Source organism: Typopeltis vanoorti, chromosome 4 (genome assembly GCF_054136105.1).
Source record: "Typopeltis vanoorti isolate ZY-2024b chromosome 4, IOZ_Tvanoo_1.0, whole genome shotgun sequence".
Taxonomy (NCBI): domain Eukaryota; kingdom Metazoa; phylum Arthropoda; class Arachnida; order Uropygi; family Thelyphonidae; genus Typopeltis; species Typopeltis vanoorti.
The window spans coordinates 156139609-156162864 of NC_143552.1; the positions used below are offsets into that span (position 1 = coordinate 156139609).

Genomic DNA, 23256 nt, shown 5'->3' on the forward strand with positions numbered 1-23256 from the left:
ATCACAGTATAGGATCACTTGTGCCTATTGAAGGTATGAAGAAAAGTGACCAATACATAAAAATATATGAGAAAAGGAGTGGTCCCACAGATGTAGAAAGACAAAGAACTTGTCTTCTAACAGGATCTCGCTCCATGTCATGCTTCAAAAAAAAGTGAAAGAGTTCCGTAAAAAAAAAAAAATCACAACATCCAATTGCTTCAGCGGACAAGTAACACTCCTGAGATTAACCTAATAAAAAATTTGTGAGACATAGTGAAAACGAGACTTGAAAAATTAAATTGAGATACAAAGGATAACTTAATACGATCCATTATAAAAGTATGGTTTCGAGATGGAGAAATAAGAAAAATGTCTTTTACATTGATAGATTCCATGCCTAAGCAAATTAATGAACTTATTAGGAACAGAAGAGCACACATAAATTATTAGATGGAGTTGGAGTTTATTACTAAATAGTCATCACTTTCTATTTCAAATCCTCTTGTCCTGACATTCAACTTTTCTTATGTCTTCAACTGCATGTAAATTTGTACAGATCTTCATACTGGAATGTGCTACTGATAATGAGTAGTCCATGTCCTAAGTAGAAACCAGAAGGTCATCATCATGCTTGTCAAGGATTTTAAGGCAGAGACCAGTCTGGCCTTAGAAGTCAGTGCTAAATCTCTTAAGAGGATATCCTGATTTTCTTTTTCCTAGTAGTTTGTTCTTACGAACAAAATCTGTTTCGTAACTTTTCACATGTGTTATTTGAACTTTTTTCCAGCTTGTACACAACCCTTATATGACTTAGATAGGTCTTCATGCTTGTATGTATGTTTCTCTAGTTTCCTACATACAAGCATGAAGACCAAATTTGAAAATAATTATTATTATTTTCAAATTTGGTCTCATAACTTTATTTGCTGCACTAAGTAATTGATATCATGAGATCTCTATCCTGATTATGGAATTTGGCCTACTGACAGTCACTGAATTATGCCATGTAGCCAATATAAAAATATTATATACCTCCAAATGAAGGTATTTCTGATTGAACATGAACCAGTCCAGCTGAACATTACATATTTCAGGTTTTTCGTATGAGTTTTAACTGTTCATTACTATATGTATACATTATTAACCTTTGTGATGTTACTGCTTATCTTATTTAAAAATCTTTCAAAATAATTACTCTGAATATTCAGAATATCCTTATCTAGAATAATGCATTTTTCAATTTTTAAAGCCATTCTAAGAACCTCCAAAACATTTTGCATCCTCAAGATGTTTATCTTCTATATTCTTATGTCATTAAAAAAAAAAAAATAATACATTCCTTTCCTGCATTTTCTTCATATTCTCCAAAGATAATTTAATTCTTGTAAACTTTTGATATTTTTTGTGTTCAGGACTATCACTTTAATTTTTTGAATCCACCATGAAATTCTCATTTTTGTACAGTTTGCAAACTTCACAACATAAAAAAAAAGTTTAAAAAGAAGAACTAAGGTTTGGTTCTTGTTATCAAACTCTTCTAAGCTTTGACTTTTAAGTGATTTAAGTAGACATTACTGATTCCTTATTTATATTTAATCCACTATCATTCTCAGCTAATCAGCAGGCCAGACCTTTGCTGGTAAACTGTGCACTTTGTTCCCAAATCAAGGCTGATGGTCCAATTTATGGTCAACCAATTTGTTCTTCAATAACATTTGCATGTCTGAGCTTATGTTTCATGTGTGAAAGTTGCTCTACTTCAATTCTTTATAAATACAGTAAGCAGATCTATTTCAAATATCAAATTAGTGTTCCTTCCCCCCCATTTTTTAAAAAATATATATCTGACCTACTTATGAAAGGTCTCAAGACTTATAAGATGCACTTGTGCTTACAATTTGCAAAAAAAGTGAAGGAATGATAATGACCATTCAACAAAGTACTGTCCATGAAAGTACTTGTGCAAATAGGCATAAGGCAGAAAGTGAAAGTCTATGAAAGAGGAACTGGAGTGGCTCTGTGAGTGAGGAATCATCAATTAACCATAGCTGTAGATGTATAGCATCAATCTTGGAGAGGATTTCAATGCACACCACACCAAATATATATGTGTGTGTGCGCGCTATATTCCATAGTTGGGAAGATTTATAGAGCATTAACAGCTATAAGCTGAGAAGCAGTGCTTTGAAGAGAAAGTACACAAAATTTTTTGACAGCTGGAGAAGCTATTAAAGGGCTATCGATGTGCAATATACAAGGATGGGGGGGTGGGGGTGAAAAGTTCTGATAAACACCTAGAACAAAAATGATATTAAAGCAACTGATATAATTTTTGTTCTAGGTGTTTATCAGAAATTTTCACCCCCCTCCCTCCCATATAGCATCTTGCAGTCAAATCATCTCCTCAAAAAGGGCTCTGGAAACCTGGCAAGCAGTACCATACAGAAATTATATTTTCCTTCGTTGGAGGAAATGCAGACTAGACCTCTAGGTGGTAGAGGTCTCTCATTGGCCAGGAAATACCACCACCTTGCTTAACAGTGACCTGAAGTGGCTGCAGCCATGTTTGGTCATTAGAGCAACGGTTCTCGTTTCTGCCCCCCCCCCCCCCCCCCCACACACACACTCTTCCCACATGCAATGAGAGTGATAGCCTCAATGATATAAAAATCTCTCTTAGAGGACACAGACTCTCCCCCATTCAAGGGTATGATAATAAAACAGTTCAACAGGTTAGTTAGTGCATGGGACTGAACCAGTTAGTAACAATCTGGAGGCTTCCTGCTTAGGTAGCGTTAACGTTCCCTCTGTGTGGACAATACCGTTTGCAGGTCTGTAATTCCCATTGCATACCCATCTTCTTTTTAATATCTTCCTCACCAAATGCAATGAACCACAACCAAAAGAAATGCGATATTAGTCCAGATCATAAAAATCCCCCCCACCCCAGAAAAAAAAGTTTAAAAAAATCTAACAAAAACCATCAAAAAATTCAACCAAAAAAATCATAAAAAAAAAAGCTTCCACATTCATTTCACCAACACATCCATGGCCTAAATAGCAATATAAATTATGTGCATCACCACCTACAGAGAACCCCCAACTGCCCAAACTACAAAATTAACACAGTTCTGATAAATGTACAAGTACCACCCTTGTGGCATGTACATTCATCCGAACCGACATACCATGCCAGAGATTGCAAAACCTTGAATCCCACTGTTTGATCTGCTATAACTCAAAATTTCCCTACCAAGTGAAACTCCTCTTTTCATATGCTCTATCGTGCTCCAAACTCTGTTAACCACTCTAACTTCTTCATCTCTCTCTCTCTCTCTCTCTCTCTCTCTCTCTCTCTCTCTATATATATATATATATATATGACTTCTATATCTCCTTCCTTGGTCCAACTACAGCTTCAGTTCTTCTGTTCCAAACATCTGCTCAGACTGAATAAAAGAAATCATCCTCACAGGAATGAAGGCTTTCATCCACTCTAAATTCTCAGCTCCCACCCACTTGGTTTTCAAAAAAAAGTGTGCCAACGTAGTAAAAGAAAAAAATGTCTGCATACCCTGAATGGTTCAAGATAAAAACTCCAGTTACTCACTCTGCCTATATTGTAGCTTGCAATGGCTGTAAAAGAATCATCACCAAGTCCAAATCAGACTTTGAAAGGGTCAAATGCTGCAAACTTGCCTCATACCCAAATGGCTCTCTCCCCACCCAGGTTTCCAGCATTCTTACATCCAGATCTTCTCTTCCAATTCCTGCATTGATGATCTGGGTAATTCTACCTCCAATCCACCAAGAACATCTCTCCATGTCCATATGAAGAATCCTTAATAACCTGAACAGAAACAAGGCATCTGGTCCTGATGGTATCCATCTATTGTGCCACAGAACTAACAACTATCCTTTATACCTTCTTCAATCTATCCTATTCAACTAGCATCTACTCTATAACATGGAAACAGGTCTGCAACCAGCCCATCCCAAAGAAAGGTGATAAAAGTCAAAATTACAGAGAAGGTCATCAACAACCAACTCTTAAATCCATCTAGAGACTTATCAACTAATTAAGTGACCAGCGGTACGGATTCTGTCACTTGGAATCTACAGCTGATCTTTTAGCTACCACCACCCATGTGGTTGCACTCGACATTTCAAAGGCATTTGAGTGGGTTTCGCACAGAGGCCTACTTAACAAACTGCCACATCCACATTCTGCAACTGAATTGCCAACTTTTTCACTGGTTGCTCACTACACGTCATGGTGGATGGTTTCCTCTCTTCAGATTTCCCCAAGAATGCAGGAATACCTTAAGGTTCTGTTCTTTCACCCAGTCTCTTCCTCTTATATATAAATGACCTGCTCTCACAGACTTCCAAATCTTATCCATTGCTTTGCTGATGACAGTACACTTCATTCTTCCTTTTCATTTGAGAAACCTATTGATCAAGTGGTAGAATCTTCAAGATCCACTACATCCAGTGGCATGAACTCTGATCTCCTTGCTATATCCCAAATGGGACAAGGACAACTTTGTAGACTTCAATACCACCAAATCTCAGTCTGTATGATTACGATCTCTCACAAGAAAGAGCTTAGTTCCCTTCCTCTTCCCATAAATAATACTGAGATATCCAAACACAATCAGATTTCTCTTTCTCTCTGCACCTCTGAATTTTTGTGGCACAACCACATTTCAACTATAACTTCTGTATAGTCAGAACTAAGGCAGCTGCTAACCTACACCCTCTTACAGTCCATACTGAAACTCATCAAACCAACTTCACTGCCTCCTCTTTCATTCCTTCTATTTCTGATCTTTGGAACAGTCACTGCCACTCTGCCTTCACCAATTTAAACCTTCAGCTGTTCAAGCAAAATGTGAACCAATTCCTTCTTTCTTCTGTAATTTTTTTGTTATGGTATTTTATTTCTTACGTTGTTATTACTTCTCTTCAGACTGCACTAGAAAAAGAAATTCTTGCTTACCTTATATTTAGTCCCGTGTACTGAATCGTAATGTAGATTAACTTTCCCACAGTTAATCTACATTACGATGATATTTTCCTCTATCTTAATTTTGCCCTCTCCCCCATCTTCCTACTCCTGCCCTTTGTTCCTACTGCACATATAGCAGACTCTAAATATAGTTTTTGCTACCTATACAATTGTGATATACTCAATCAATTTCTCACACTCTACGGTCTGACAAATTTATTTGATTTACGACTGCACCAGTCAGACCGAATTATAGAGAGTGAGGAATCAAAGAAAAGGATTAAAGGCAATATCTAGTCAAATTTCTCTTAACCATATAGCAAGTTGTGGCAATATCAAATTAACACACAGGTTTGTAATTTTTCAGAGATAGTGCACTGGCAATGATCGGATCAAACTGTTGTTCAACAAAGCATTTATTTTAACTAGAAAATTGTAATTACAAACTAGACAAGTAATGGGGAATAACTTCAGAAAATACTTTACACAAATATAATATAAACATTTTCTCACAAATGTATTACATTGTGAGAAAATGTATATATTCACACCACTCTAACACACTACTCAGTATTTCACAAATTTAGCATAGACTCTTGCTTACAATTACAAACAATTTTATATATCTACAATCCAAGAACATCAATTTGATGTGTTCACTCACAATTTTTCCTTTATAAAGAGTCCTTGACTACGAACAAAGTTTTCATCTCATATCCTTGCCTTAATCTGGATACTTCTTTCTTTAACTTGGATGTTTCTGTGCGCCATATATAGCATCGAGGTTGTCCTGGCCCAAGTAGCAAACAATATCCTTCCTTCTTTCTTTATTCTTACTTGGCTATCAGCTGTCTGTTGTTCACACTAGTAGGTAACTAGAAAGACTCTGATTTTGGCTTTGATGTTTATCCAATAGACCCCAGTCAGTCGAGCTTGAGATTGCAGGGAGCGTGGCCTGTCATATGGCGGGAACGGCACGTCAATGGACGTGCATGGGAACTGCGCAGAGATCTTCAGGGAGACTCACCGTCAACAAAACTCCAACGAGGAATCATGAGTGTACTCTCAGGATCAAGAGGTACGAACTACCAGACTTCCAGCCAAGAATATCCCACCAGCTCTCCTTTTTTCCTTCCCTTCTTCTCCCCCAGCAGCCTGTTAAAAGTTCTCCTCGTTATTTGTTTCGACTCTGAAGTGTTCACGATCAACCTCCAGCATGATGACATCATTCGTGTTCTCTTTTGCCAAAAGTCTTTGTTGTAGGTGCCTAAATGTTTGCAAGTTGTTGCAAAACTTTCTTTTCTGATGTGCTTATCTTATTTCTTCCTTAATCTGGCCAGCTTAATATCACCTCTTTCATTTTTTTTAGCTGACTCACTATACTAATAAGGCATAATCCCTTTCGTCTGTTTTCAAACACTATGGTTACAGGCAATATCTAATACATTACACAAAGTAGTTAATTTATATTCGAGAGAGGGAAAAAAAAAATCTATAATATTTTGATTTGAAACCCTTGTAAAACCGAGGTCGATAAGTTAACTAAATTAACTTATCGTACGAGATTTTACACTTCTATTCTTCTTGCCACACGTGACACTAATATGCTACAGGTCTTGTGGCCTTTTGTCTGTGGATCAGATATTAGAAAGGAAAAAAAATAATTAAAAATTAAAAAAAAAAAAAAGCTATGGCTGAGACATGTTTAAGGAGATGTTCATCCAAAAAGAGAAATTTGAACATGTTTAGATATCTGAGTATTATCAAAAGTTAGGGGAAGAGATGCAAATCTTTGTTGCAATCTAGAATATCTATCTATCTGTTTTCATGTCACCTTTATCATCTCTAATTCCTTTTACAGTATGCTTTCCTCCATTTCTAAGCTTTTTCAACAGGCTCCAGAATATTTTGCCACCTTCCTGATATTTATTTTCTATGTTTTTAACCAAAGTCTTCCTATGATGACTTTTCATTAGCTACTTTTATAGAGTGCTCAGCTTTCCTACATTTTTCTCTGCATTCTCTAATAGCACAAGTTGACTCACTTGCGATGAACTTTCAATATGATTTCTTCTTTTACTTGAATGCTTCTTTAACTTCTTGAGTCTACCATGGAGATCTGATTTTTCTATCCTTACACAACACCCTCAACCACATGCCTCTATGGCTGAACCGATCAACATTTTCTTTAGGGTTTTTGTCATTGAATCTATAAGGATTGGTTCTTAATTTCTAACTCTTTCACTTTTTCTCAAATGATGTTTGTGTATTTTAGTCTACAGTTCACATCTAAGATCTGATCAACTTTTATTCGCTTTAGAACTTTCTCATATGCTCTTCTTTTCAATATAAAATTCAATTTTATCCTGCTCAGGACTAAATAGTGACCACTTCCAATTTCAAATCCTCTGTACACTCTGGTGTCCTGCACCAGGGAGAAAACATCGCTATCAACAATAACATAGTCAATGAGACTTTTCTTATTCCTTGGCTCTTCTCTCCATGTGAATTTGTGCACATTTTTATGTTGAAACATGCTGTTAGTAATAATTAATCCATGTCCTGAACAGAAATTCATCAGGCACTTACCATTCTTATTAGTTTCCTCTTTACTCAAAATCCCCCCCCCCCCAAATATTTCTATATGTCCGGTAACCATTTCCTATTCTGCTGTTTAGATCTGCAACAAGGACAAATTTTCCTTTTTCATTATGCCAGCTACCCTCTCTAATGTTTCAAAAAATTCCTCCATTTCTTCCTTACTAGAACCTTCTGCAAGACCATAGGCACAAATAGGTCTCATTGTTGAGTTTCCCATTTTGATATTTGTCCACATCACTCTACTTGATATTGCCTGCCATTCAAAAAGATTATCCTCATACTTAGTTGAATACTATAGCTTCTGCCTCTTTTCGCTGATTGTTATCGCCTGAATATAACACTTTCTATTTGTTAGTCAGAAAGATCTCACCTATATTTGCCTTGTTTGTTTCAGTATATGGTATTTATCCAACTCTTTTGCTACTTCCATTTCTTTTCCACTGCTGCTTCTTATGTTGATGGTGCCAATCTTGATGTCTGCTGATTATACTGAGTTGAGATGTGTTCTGAGTGACTGTGAGTTTCTTCAAATTTTTCTCAGGCTCGAGTCAAGATTTGGTTTGTGAAGGCTAGTAGATCAGCTGTGGACTGAGATTGACAGAATTCATAATGCTAGACACTTATCAGCTGAAAGGCCTCAATGGTGATGCAGAAGTTGGCTGCTGATGATCATCTCTACAGTTTTTGAGAGGACAGAAGTGGGAGCAACTGAATGGTAGTTTGGTAGCTGACTTCTATCGCTTTTTTTTACAATAAACTAAATCTATCCTCTAGCAAGGAAACAGGAGTGTAGATGCCACTTGAATAGGTATAAATAAAAGCAATATAAGATAGGTCTTAATTTTAGAGCACAGGTTTTCAGTAGTTTTCAGTAGTGAGATAACATCAGGGCCAGATGTCTTATGTTTTTGGACATAAGGATTATTAAGCATTTTATTGATTTCTTTCTGGCAGAAGATTAGGAATGGCATGGAGTGATGAGTTCTTGGTGAAGTACAGAGAATTTTGTATCATCAATGTAAGTATCAGAAAAGAAGATATAAGTCAGCCAGCCTTATGTATGGGTGATGTTACTATGGTACCACCTGGATGGATGAACAAAGGTTGTGCCCAGTGGCTTTGGCGAGGAACAAGAAGGCTTGACTGCCATCTGGATAGGCAGAGAGTTTGCAGCATTTGGTCCTCTCAAAATCTGATTATTTGGATTTGTAGACTGTTTTTATAACTGTTGGTATGAGCTGTGATGGGCAGGGCATGCAACTGGAGTTATGGTATATAGCCACTCTTTGGTATGCTGAATTTTTATTTATTTTTATTTTTTTATTGCATTGGCTTACTTGTTAGAGAATCAAGGCTTGAGTAAGGAATTTTGGGAATGAGAGATGAAGATCTTCATTTCTGCAAGAATATTTCTGTTCTTTAGTCTGAGAAGGTGTTTGGATCAGGAGAACAGAAGCCAACCATCAAAAAGGATGATAGAAGTCACAAAGCTCACCCCATTTGTTATCCTCATAGTGAGAAAGGACACAAGTTAGAGATGTTGGATGACAATAATTTCATTGCAAAGAAGACTTGTACCAGGTTGTGGTTTGAGTGAAGATATCACCATGAAGAACATAAGATTGCTTTGTATCTTGTGTTTGCTCCCGATTTTCTCCAAGTGAATTTATGCAGAGTTCTATGATAGAACATGGGCCTAGTGTCGGATTCTGATTATGTAGATATTAGAGTAATTATTATTTGCTTCAGAATCCAACATGATCTTCCATCACAAAGGCTACATTTGTAAATATTATTTAATGTAAATAACTTAAATTATAATTTGATATCATGTAATTACCTTAATTATATCCAATATTTAATTGTTTAATCAAAGATGTGTTAATAGTAATAAGATTCTGTATTAAATATTATTAAGCTATTTTATTTATTGTTATGTCAATATTATAAGAACTTGTATTTGTAATTTAACTACGCATTTATTTTAATGCAAATATTCTATTTATTCTTGTTTGTGAAAGTTTAACGTTATGTAATAACTGAATGTAGTGGTATAACCTTATGTAACGTTAGCGGAAATGTTTACGTTTATTTGTTGTTATGGAAACGCGTGAAATAAACGAGCACGAGAGGAACAGAGCGAGGGCTGGAAAAAGAATAATAAAAAGTAGAGAGTTGGGACGGAAACTTGGAAGTGAAAGGAAACAAGGGCATAAACTAGAGAAGTAGAAGTAAATGAAAGGTTCTTAAGGGCAGGAGTTAAGAGGATAATTTTTATAAGTGAGCAAGGACGAAGTGAATTTTATAGTTAGCTGAAAGTGAAGCCAGCAGTAATAATAAAAGGGAAATTGATGCTGTAATCGGATAATATAAAAAGCTGGACGTTCAAGGAAGAATTCTGAATAAACCCAGTTGGTCTAGAATTGCGGCTTATTTCCGATTTGCCCTAAGGAGAACCGCACAGCGTTTTAATTAGTTTATGAGTGGTAACAAGGATAGTTGAAGTACCCTGCAGTCGATGTCTGGATTTCTGAAGCGCGATTGATAGTGTTTTAATTATAACTGTGGATAAGTCTTGTAGATGTGTTCTTAAGTGAAATAAAAATAATTTAAAAGTTTGCTCACAACGTATTTTATGTACTAGGAACTATTTCCGGTAAGGACTATCTTAGTGCATTATTTTAATGCTTGAAGAATTGAGTGTTAATTACGCTACACTTAACCTAACCTCAACTGTGGAAACTCTTCGTGGTTGAGAGTTGAAGTTAAGAATTGTTAGAGAGATATTCTCAACTATTAGTGCCTGCGATATTTTGAACTTATAGCATGACTGAGAAATGTGTGAAAACTGATTAGATAGGAAGTTCTATTATGTTTATATATGTGTAGGAACTTTGTAACTCAGAAGCTGAGAAAGTGTATGTGAAGGCTTGGAAGGTTGAACTAATGTGATTGACTTGGCTTAATGTTTGACTTGTTTTTATTGTTTAAATTAGAAGTAGAATTTATGTATGTGTTATATAGCTTATATTAAATGTTTGTTTTTGTTAATCAAAAGTTGTATTTTGCCTGAATCTCTTTTACTGCACCATTCATAAAATATTCGAACCAAAGCGGGTAAATTAAGTAAGTCAAATATACTCAGCCAGTATATATATTAAGGAGAAATAGTTGAGGGTTGATTTTTCTTCAATTCTTGAACTAATTCAGATATAGAGTGGCGCAGTCTTTAAATATAAATTTTCTCTATATTTGAATTAGAAACCAACTAGCAACTATTTTTAGGTTAAGAACATCGTAGTAAATAACATGTCGGATCCAAGGTACAGATTAAGACGAAGTAGGATCCAACACAAGTATTTAGGCACAACTTCAGTAAACATGGCAAATTAAATATGGAAGCAAAACTGGTATGGCCTGACATACTAGCAAAGTATTTCATGTACTGAATAACCATATATGAAATAAGAGAGGCTTTACTAGAATCACTATTTTTGGTATTTTCTAGTTTGCCACTCACAAAGAAGTCAAAAAGAACTTATGTTTCAATTTGACTAGTTTCAAGAAAAAACTTTGTTTCACTTCAGGAAATAGAACAAATAAATTAAAAAAACTACAAGCTATAACAGTTAACATTTCTATAGAAGAATATTTGAAAACAATCAAACAAAGGAATGTGCATTCACTGTTATGCTGGTAGATACAAGTGTGTCATGATGAATTAAGGAGGACCAGATTTGATGTAAAATCACTTTTTTTTTTTTTTTTTTGTTACACTGTATATGATACTACATCATTTCAGCTGATTCTCTGAATGCTCTTAAGTAAAAGCAGTAATCAATGTGGAGCATTTTCAGTTTGTTGCCATTGTACTAATTTGTTTTGTATCTGTTGTATGTACTGCCAGACTTCATTTGTGTTTTCCTTCATTCTCAACATCCTTGATGTGTTCTGATCGGAGTATCGGAACACATCAAGGTTCCTGCTAGTTTGCCCTATGCAGTGTAGCCAACAACTACAACTGATCTTGCAGAAACCTGTTTTTTTAAGTGGCAGATATGGTGGTTAAGGAAGTTTCAGATGACTGGAGATTTTGTTGTTTGGGAAAAAAGCAACTTTTGGATTTCTTTGGCAAAACAATCTTGCTATTTCATCTGTGAATGTATACAGAGTCCATCAAAAAAATGTATACACACTTCAGCAAAAGAAAAACCTGTATAAAAATTGTAATACTAAATTTATACAGACATCAAGGGATGAATACAAGTTACCTTTGACTTCTACAATTACACGAGGTGCTCAAAGTGGTCACCATTAGCATCCAGACACTTATTATTGTGGTGAACTACTGCTCGGGCAACGTTGGCGAAAGCGTCCAGTGGGATTGCTGAGCATACTGTTTCAATTTCTTTCTGAAGGGCCACCAGTGTAACTGGTTTTATACGATACACTACATCCTTTAGAGTCCCCATAGGTAGAAGACTAAGGGTGTTAAATCAGGAGAACACAGAGGAACTCTACTGCACCTCTTCGCCTTATCCACCATCCCTGCAAATTCTCATGTCTCAGTGGTAGTGTGCCATCTTGTTGGAAGATAAATTGATCATTCTCATAAAGTGCATGAATGACAGGTAAAATGTATGTGTGTAGCATATCTAGGTACACTTGACGAGTTACAGTACCTTCAAAGAAGAATGGTCCTATTAAACCCCTAAATGACAATCCACACCAGACATTGAGCCCCAGTAAATTGACTGGAGCTCAATGGCGCAAGAATGTGCCATATGCTTGCATTACTAACTCCTGTTTCACGTGCACATTGTGTGGTAGACTTCTGTGACGAGTGTATAAACTGTTTCAACACCATAGCCAAGGAAACAGGACTTGTTGCTGTGCGAGGCCACCCGGATATTCCCTTGTGCATACACACGACACCATGGGTCTAAAACTTATTACAAAGACATGCAATTGTCAGGCGTTGGAGGTTGTGTTGCAAACTCACGCCTCCATTGTCGTTGAACTTCAACAATATTCTCAAATTTGAAATACCACTTTACAATGGTCTTGAGTTCCTCGAACGACAATCGCGTCTTGGCCATTTTGTTTGACTGTCCCACTAGTCACTGTTGATGCTAGTATTCATTAGAATAACGACATCTTTTGAGAGAACATCATACCACACATTGCTACTGTAATTCGATCTAACTTCGAAAAAAGTCCATAGATGACATCTGTTAAAAGGTGTATACATTTTTTGACGGACTCTGTATATGAGAGAATCAATGCTCCTTTATAATCCTGGTTTATTTGTTTTGGAGGCTGAGACAGAATTTTTTTTAAACTAATGTTCTGTTGTAACAATTTCATGGAAGGACAGAATTAACATACTGTAGTTCTTGGTTTCTTTTATCTATCTTTGTGGAAATTCTGTAAGATCTATCACGTAAGGAATGAACGATGCCTATTTTTTGTGCTGGGCGGCATTGAGAAGATTTTTTTTTTGAACAGAAAGGACTGGCTCTGAGCTCTTCCCTCTCTCTCTCTCTCCTACATTAGCTGACTAACTTAGTCAAAGCTATAAAGGTGTCCTAAATAAAAACTAAACTTCACAATTTCCTTTATCTTTAAAGGATAAATTCATTCTCTCACTGACTCATTCTATTATTGGTTTGTTAACAACCATGTACGTAGGCTGTTCAATAAGTAATAAGACTATATTTATACAGAAAACAGATTACCTTTAATCATCATCATTTACATGGTCTTTTTCGAAGTAACAACCGTGAGATGTGATGCATTTGTCCCAATGTTGCCTCCACTTCTTAAACACATGTGAAAGTCTGTTTTTTGAGAGTTCTTTCAAAACTGCCTCCACAGCTTTTACACATGCTTTGTTGCTTTCGAAATGGCGGCCTCTTAGTGGTTTTTTGAGCTGAGGAAACAGCCAGAAATCGCACGGTGCGAGATCAGGACTGTATGGAAGGTGTGGTAGGATATCTATGTTGTTCTTCTGCAAAACGTCCACTACACCACCAGCAATATGTGGCCTTGCATTATCGTGGTGCAATAAGAAGCCATTCTTCAGCAATGGACGCTTCCTTTTGATGTGCTGTACCATTGTCCATAAAACATCCACATGGTATGAGCCGTTTACAGTATTCCCAGGTTCTACAGCGTGTTGGTAAACAATGCCTTCGCAGTCAAAAAACATTATGGTCATAACTTTACCAGGCGATTTTATAGTTTTTGCTTTCTTGGGGGTAGGCGAAGACGAATGCTTCCATTCACTGCTTTGTTGTTTCATTGTAGGGTCATAGTGATACAACCACGCTTCATCTGCTGTAATGATGCGTTTTAAGAAGTTGTTGCCTTCTTCTTCTTCCAGTCTTTCTTTCCATCCTGTGCACACATCCACTTGATGCTGCATTTGCTCCGGTGTCAAGAGTTTGGGAATCCATCAGGCACAAACACGTTTCAGTCCCAAATGTTCAGCCATGATTGAGTGAACACTTCCCACAGAAATATTCAGAACAACATGCAGCTGGCATACTATAATTCTGTGATCTTCCTTGATGATAATCGCTGCTGTGTTGATCATTGTCTCTGTGATGGATGTTGAAGGTCTTCTCTCACGTTCAAGATCTTCCACACTTTGCCTTCCTTTCTTAAAAGTTTTATGCCAGTGAAAAACACTTGCCCTCAACATTGCTTCATCGTGGAAAGCTTCGCGTATCATGTTAAAAGTGTCCGATGGCGATTTTTTGCAAACGCACACAAAATTTAATCGTATAAAGCTGTTCCAAGGAAGCTTCCATTTCGACGACTGGTCGCAGCTCGTAGGCGTGGCGAAACAAGCTTGCGTTTAGTCACGTGACACTCTGGCACATCAGCCTGTATACGCCATCTATCAACCTCTTTTGTTAATACAGACAGCAACATTTCTTTATTCCACAGAAATTAATATTGTGATGAGTGGTTTCGCGACAGTAAAATTAGTCTTATTATTTATTGAACCGCCCTCGTATTTATTCAGCCTATCAGACTGAACATTTTGTTTTTCACAATTTTGTACAAAATAATAAATCTTCATTAGAGTCATTTCTTTATCAGGCCTCTTCTCAAAATATAAAACTTCTCCTTATCTTCCATGGGATTATGCAGTTTCCTTATTTAGTATATATTTTTCCATTCATCATCACTGTCACAACGAGCATTAATATTCTTACTTCAGGCAAGTTATTACAAGAAGCACAAATCTGAAATTCTTGACCAGAGAAAACCAGTTTCTTTTATAACCAAAACATATCAAAGTGGACACTCTTCGTTATGATACTTTACAGTTTCAGATTTCTATAATTCCATCACTTCTTCCAAGAACATAATTCATATCACTAATGTCCTTGAGACAAAAGGCAAAACTTTTTATTTGGTGTTTTTTTGAACGTTTAAATAGAACATTTACTTAATATCTCTTTTCATTACTATTCATTTATTGAACAGTATCAACTTTTACAGTTAAAGCATTTACTTTGCTAAGACATGTTTTGAAATCCTTTGTTAATTCGGAACTATCAAGTCCCCCCCCCACCCACCAACTAAACTGCCTGGCCTACATTTTTAAACATTCATTCTCTCTCTCTCTCTTCGTTTTTTTCTTTTCATTACCCTGGTACCGAACACTATCTCTGTCAGCTGTCATTTACCCACCAATCTCATCTGTGAACATGCACACTTGTTCAACTAAACTGCAAGCGATAAATAGAAAATGGCTGACACATTGTCATTAGCAAAAGGAGAATGTCTTTATGACAAACAGACAGTGTATGTTTAACAATTGTGAATTACAATACAGAACCATTCAAATTATTACAATTATAAGATAACAGGTGAATAAAATTCATCTCAAATATATCACATTTTTTAAACATAAATATCAATCTTTTATTGGGCACATTACAAGTGCCGATTAAACATGGTTATGAAACCAAAACAAATAAAATTGAAATGTATAGAAGCAATTGTAAAAAGAGTCATAAATTATGACTATTTTTCATAATATATGGTACATCCCATGAGCATACACCAGATAATATATCTATATAACATTAATCAATATAAAAATTTTTACCTTTAGCATTTCGAACTTTGATAAATTAGAAGGTACTCTAAGAGATAGTGGTCGAGATCGAAGTTGTAGTAAGTACTCGCGATCATACTGAATTATTCCAGTAGAGTTTGAGTTCCATTGGTCATCTGCAACTGAATAAAAAGAAAAACCAGTTTAATAATTTTGTAGGTTTTTATAAGTGTAATGACAATAAGTCATATTTATAAAGAGAATAAGAGGCAAAAAATCTGGAGTGCATTTGGCATGCACTTTCCATTCAGAAAGCTATAAACTGCAAATATTCCATGATGGAACTGTCTTGAATATGACACTAAAATGACAATGAAAAAGAAGAAAATGAAGTAAAGACAATGGTTGGTAGAAATGCATAAATGTGAAAACAATGGAGAGAAATAGAAAAATGAAGCTGCAAACTTTGATCCATAGAGTACTTCTACTTTACTTTCATCTGCATTCTCAAAAATGAATGTATGTAAATCCAGTGGAGCTATGAATACAGTCTCTTCTACAATCTTGCAGATTTGTACTGAATTTATTTAGAAATATAACATCATCTGCATAAAGTGAAGAGCTGAGAATTGGTGATGAATAACAGTGGAGATTGTCTCACATTTGATTTAACATCAAACCATCTTCCTGTATCTCTTCATTTTTAACTGCTGACTTACAACTCAAATACGGACTAAGTATTGCTTAATATATAATGTCCCATTTACACCATATAACTGGAGCAGTATTATACAGCTTTCCTCATGGCATCTTGTCATACACCTTTTACACATCTACAAACTTAATACAGATCCTTGTTACATTTCCATGATTTCTTTACTATCCTTCTTAAAATGAAAAACCAATTCTGACAACCTCTATTTGGCCAGAATCTAGCTTGTTCTTTCAACCGTGTCTTAAACTGATTCAATGTGTGCACATCCACAACACACTCAGGCAATGCATTCCACTCACCAATCACACTCCATGCAAAGAATTTGCCTCTCACTCCCTCGTTATACAGCTTGCAGCAATGGTCTTTGTTCTACTACCTTCTCCCATTCTATGAAAAATCTCTTCCATGTCTACCTGATAACAATCCCTGACCAGCTTATATGTCTCAATCATATCCACCCCCCCCCTCCTATTCACGAGGCTCTGCAACTTACAATCTCTCAATCTATCCTCATACTCCACATTCCAAAGACCACTGACTACCTTTGTGAATCTTCTCTGTACCCTTTCCAACATATCTTTGTCACCATGAAAACCTGCCAACCAAATATGTGCACAATGTGTGCACATTGTATGAGGCCTCATACAATGGAATCATAACCTCTCTATTTCTGCATGTCAGTGTTTTCCGAATCATTGCCATTATTCGACGTGAAGTCTTCACAACTTGTGCAATGTGGGCCCCTGAATTTCAGGTTTTTGTCCACCATCACTCTGAGATATCTCTCATCCCCTCTACTTCCATTAAAGTTTCCCGACCAAATGTATATTTTGCATCCCATCGTTGATCACCAAATCTCAAAACTTGCCACTTGGCAACATTAAACTGACAGTTCCACTTACCTGCCCATTCATGCAATCTATTCAAGTCCTCTTATAAGGCATTAATATCAGCCTGACTGTGCATTGCTCTTCCCAGTTTTCCATCATCTGCAAACAGCAGGATATCACTAGTTAAACCCAACCTAATATCATTAACACAGACATTGAACAACAATGGCCCCACAAGTTTTGGGGCCATTGTTGACCTCACTGACCCCTGAGGCACACCGCTGGTAACTTTTCCCTTTCGGGATACTGCACTTCCATATACAACTCTCTGATACCTCCGACAGCCAGTCGCCGATCCAACACAGAAGTCTGTTATTCAATCCCATAGGTTTTAATTTATTTAAGGCCTTGTCATGTGGAAGTCTATCAAAAACTTTTGCAAAATCCATGTACACTACTGTATATGCATCTCCCTTGTCTAAGGTATTCATCACGTTGTTATAGTACATAAGTTAGTGAAACATGATCTCCTCTAACAAACCCATGCTGATAACCAAAGAGAATACTGCTGTTATCAACCCATTTCTGTCTCCTGCTTCTCACCAATCTTTCCAGGACCTTCACCACAACTCCAGATATACAGACCGGCCTATAATTTGAAGCTACAGCCTTATCACCTACTACCTTTATGCAGTGGAACAATTTTACCCTCCTTCCACTCCCTTGGAATCTGTGCTGATGCAATACTCTTATTAAACAGACATGCCAATGCTACTGCCAGTTCTCTGGAACATTCCCTTAAGATGCATGGTGATATATCATCAAATCCTATCGCTTTATTAACATCAATGTTATTTATTTCCTCAAATATCTCCTGCTCACTCACAATTAAGCCATCTTCTCTTATGTCCTCTACACTTAAGTTCCTCATGATTCCCCCCTGATCAGGATGAAACACCCTTATAAATTGATCACTGAATACCTCAACAATGTCTTCTGCAGTAGTAACCATTCTACCACTTTCATCCCTTAACTTCATCTTTCCATGAACATTCTTCCTTTTACTTGCCACATATCTAAAAAACTCTTTAGGGTTTTTTCTTAACCTGATTTACCAATTTCTGCTCATACTCTACTTTTGTTTTCCTTACTAACTGAGTCACCCTCCTGTCTTATTCTTTATATTCTCCATGTGACTGATTATCATTATTCATCTTGTACTTCCTTTTTCCAGATTTCATGCTTAAGCTCCATATTCATCCCTTTTACACCTACCTTATTCAGCCTTTTGGCCTTTGGGATACATTCATACATTGATGCTGTTAGGTATTTTTTTGTAAGTTCCCATGCAGCATTTATTTCCTTACTGCTCAACTCTTGTTCCATGTTATAGCTCCAAGTTGTCTCCTAAGCTTATCATAATTAATCACCAGCCTTATTATTCCACATATATCCTTTCCTCGCAAAAGTCTGCATATGACTAGCCACAACACAGGTGATTACTTCATGATCACTTTCACCAACTGGAGGAAAGTGTGAAACCCCTCTAACAATGCATCCTCTGATGAAATCTAGAACTCTTGATCCCAACGTGCCTTTCTTTATGTGCTACTTGAGATAGTTATCTTCTCAAGAACTCAACAAATTCATTTTCCTTATTCCCAAATGCCATCTCTTCATTCCAATCTATACCACAATAATTAAAAATCACCCATAATAATTACCCTTCGTTTGTTCACTAATCCAAATTGTTTATACATTTCTTCATCACCACCTCCACATTTCCAAGTCTATAGCAACATCCAACTAAATGTGTCTTCCTCTCAACCTCCACGTTACACCACACTGCCTCATAACCATTGCTACTATCCCCCCCCCCCCTTCATGTCTACCTTATGTGAACTTAATTGTCCTGCTATCATCAGCAGCACTCCCCTCTCCTTCCTATCCTCACAAAAAATACTGTACCCTTCCATTTCTATTCCCGTCTTCATTCAACCATGTTTCACTTATTCCAATGATTCGGGGGTGAATAAACTCAATCACTGAAACCATTTCATCCCCTTTATTTCTAATACTTCTGGCATTTGTAAACAAACACAACAGTTCATTTTTAGGTCTACAGCCAGTCCTATCTAAGCCATGTTGGTTGTAATTTCCCCACAACAACTGCCAAATCACCTTTATCACCGCTTACCACATATATCTGCCCAGTCTCCACTTCTCCACCCACATTGCAATATACTCCATCTTCATACACATTCACTGCCACTTTCAACATTCACTGTCTCTATGCCATGTCTCTCTTCCTGTCGACCAGAGCTCACCCCCATTTCCATGTTCCTCTTGTATTCCCGTTCCCTCTTCCCCTCTCACACTGCTACTGTTTCCACTGCCAAGCAATTCTGTCTGTTCAGTACCACTCTCCTGATTTTTCTCTTCATCTCTTCCTTCTGATCTCTGGCATGCATCCCACACTGTACTTCCATCCAGCAACACTCACTTCAAAGCCATTTAAATGGAACCCATCATGCCTGTATAATTTCATTCTTCCCTCAAACACATGCCATACATCCACAAACTCCACTCCCTTCTCCTCACACAACTCCATTAACATATCATTCATGATTTTGGATCTCCATAGCAACTCATCATCATCATGATACCTGGGTAACACGCTGACAATCTTTCCTACTACACTGTTATCTTTCACTCTTCTCAATATTCTCCTGATATTCGTCCTCACATCCTTCTTATGTCCAGTTAGATCATTCGTCCCTACAATCACAACTAACTCTCTTGCTCGTTTCTTCTTCATGTCCAATGCCTTAATTATCATACTCATTCTCCCACCTGGATAGCAGACCTTATGGACTCTGACAGTAATTAGCCCTCCAATTATGGAGTCTCCATGTACTGATATCATGGAATCACTTCTGTTACTCTTTTTTCTTTCATTCTGTTTTCTTGCATATTTTCACTAGACACCTAACATCACTCAACATATTCTTCATTTCATTTTTCATTTCTCAAGTATACTTATGTAAATCTTACAACAAACAGTACAGAAATTCATCCATAATTCTGAGATTTAGTTTCATTATTATTATATATGGGTCGTATGAGAGCTCTACTCCAACATCTAGAATTCTACCCTGCGACCTTTTGAATTATGCAGCAAAGCCAAGGTAAAACTTTTATAACTCTATATTTGAGCATTTCTGGTCAAATATGTACTTCAGCTGCCTTTCAAGATTACAGGTTTGTGATGACTTTTTCTACTTCAGTTTCTGACTGTATTCCTGTTGAGTGTTTTCTACCATCATGTCAGTGCTATTGCGTGTTTCAATTCAGTAGTTCTTCAATGTAATTACTCCAGACAGCTAAGATATTTTATCTTCAGTTTCTACATCAGCTTTATCATCTCTGATTCCTTTCACAGTACTCTTTTCTCCATTTCTAAGCTTTTTTCAATAATCGCCAAGATATTTTGCCATCTTTCTGATCTTTATTTTCTAGATTACCAAAGCACGTTCATGACTGTTGTTTATCTAGTTTTACACAGTGCTTCATTTTCTTACATTTTTCTCTGTATTCTTCTAAGGTCACACACTAATTTAATTGCCAGGAACTTTTGATACACTTTCTTCTCTTCCTTGACTGTTTCTTTTCCTGTTTATTCTCTCTCTCTTTCATGTGCACACTGAACCAATCCATGTTTTCATCTGGATTTGCAACTAAATGTACAATATTTTGTTCTTGTTTTCAATCTTTTTCATTTTTTTCTTGAATAATATTTGTGTCTACAGTTCCCCTCTGAAAGCTGCTCAACTTTGATTCTTTTTAAAAAATTTTTTACACACTTTTCTTTTTCAACTGATATTAAATTTTATGAGGCTGAAATCCAAATGGTCATCACTTCCAATATCAAATCCTATGTAGTCTTCTGTTCTGAACAAACATGAAGATATCACTATCAAAATCAAAGAGACTTTTCTTATTTCTTGCATCTTTTCTCCATGTGCATTTGCAGATATTTTTATATTTAAATGCAGATAATAATGACTAGTACACATCCTGAATAGAAATTCAGCAGATACCTGCCATTATTATTAGCTTTGCTCATTCCTCCAAATTTTTACAAATAATTTCTGTCTGATAATCATTTCCTACTCTGCAGTTTAGAATTTCAACAAAGTCTAACTTTTTCTTTGTGTCAGCTACCTTCTTTAATGAATCCATAAATTCCACTACTTTGTCCTTACGAGAACCTTTTGTGGAACCACAGGCACAAATAAGATTCATTCCTCTTTCTGATATTTTCCCAAATCACTCTGCTTGATATTGCGTGCCATTCAAGAAGATTATCTTCATATTTGGTTGAATACTACTGCTCAAGCCTTCTATTCCATGACTGTTATCACTTAAATATACCATCTTCTATTTGTAACATTAATACCTATTTTGTGGATCTGGTACTTATCCAATGTTTCTGCAAGTTCCATTTCTTTTCCATGGATACTTCTCATGGTGATGATGCCAATCTTGCAGTTGATGCTAGGCTAGGATATGTTCCAGTAGCTGACTTTTTGTTGTTGTTTATCCTGGTTCCTTGACAATGTTTAACATAGCGATGTCCTAACAGGCAAGAAATTCTGTCACATTGTATCATCATTCTGCATCATAGTTTAGGAGAATAAGTATAACATTTGTTTGACAAAATAACAAATTGCCATCCCATCCTCATTTCATTAGTATCCAGGTGGATACCCAACAGGTTGCATCAAGAGGAGGTGAGGACTGGACATCAGATCAGAAGCCTTGGTCAGTTGTATGCATTCCTAAAAAGGAAACATTGAGATCTTGTCTCAGTTATCCAGCTTTGACTATTAAGCACCTCTATAACTCAATATATGATCTCAAAACTCAACTATTTTATTTAACTTCTTAACTGTCCTTTTTATTAATATGATTGTGCAAAAGATAATGAGGCTACAGTCGCCTAAATATGATCCAATTTTTGTATAAATTAATTTAACACTGGAAAACCTCTGATTTGAAGATTGTTTATCAATGGTCAATTGCTCGTTAGGCAATCAAGTCGTTTTTTAATATTTTCCTCTTAATTTTTGTTTGTGAAACATATCAGTTTCTTTCTTTTTTGTGTTAGGTATTATGCACTTTTTTTTTCCTTTTGAGTTTAGTGCTGGGTTTTAAGACAGTTATGCAAGCAGCTAATACTACCACCAATTGCTGTTTTTTCTTTCTTTCTTAGCACTGTTTACACATCTTCAACCTGTTGTCCACTTCAGTAAGTTTAAAATAATACCACAGTGAATTATTATCCATCACTTAAAATAAATAAATGAACCTCAGAGAGAACATCATGAAACAGAGTCTTGAAAATTGGAATGCGAGAACATTATAAAAACTAGGGAATTTTAACAATCTTATACATGAAATTAAAAGACTTAAAGTTGATGTGATGAGAATTAGTGAAACAAGATGGCCTAACATGGGAAAACTAGAAAAATATGGCTTTAAATTTGTATATTCTGATGGATAGAAGCATGAATATGGAGTGAGTATCATGATTAAGAAAGGCATCTTTAAATCTGTAATGGACCTATGGCCCATAAATGAAAGAATGAAACTTATTAAATTAGTTACTAAGTCGTTTAACATCATAATTATCCAGGTTGACGCCCCTACAATGACTCAAAAATGATGAAGAAATAGAAGATTTTCATAATTTTCTAATTTTAAATATAATTTATATATAATTTTTATAATTTTTGATCATATTGTTTAATCTGAGTCTCGGGTCTGGTTTAGTCCAGAAGGTGTGGAAAGAGGGGAAAATAGTTCCACTGCATAAAGTAGGATCCAAGACTACTGTTGCACATTACCGACCAATCAGCATATCAGGAGTCACTGGCAAGGTCTTGGAGAAAGTAGTCAAGGGAAAAATACAGGAATGGATTGATGAAAATGAGATACTGTACGGAGGACAGCATGGCTTTGTGAAGGGTAGATCATG

The 23256-nt window shown here is 36.2% G+C and overlaps 1 protein-coding gene across 5 annotated transcripts in view; it reads right to left on the reverse strand.

Annotated features, from left to right (window-relative positions):
* Positions 1-23256, reverse strand: part of LOC150107782 (eukaryotic translation initiation factor 4 gamma 3-like) — a 949069-nt gene that overhangs the window by 365366 nt on the left and 560447 nt on the right. For all 5 annotated transcript variants that reach the window (XM_090392049.1, XM_090392050.1, XM_090392046.1 and 2 more), the window contains exon 12: positions 15723-15853. In XM_090392049.1, the coding sequence (XP_090248175.1) occupies positions 15723-15853 (131 nt within the window). The remainder of the gene's footprint in view (positions 1-15722; positions 15854-23256) is intronic.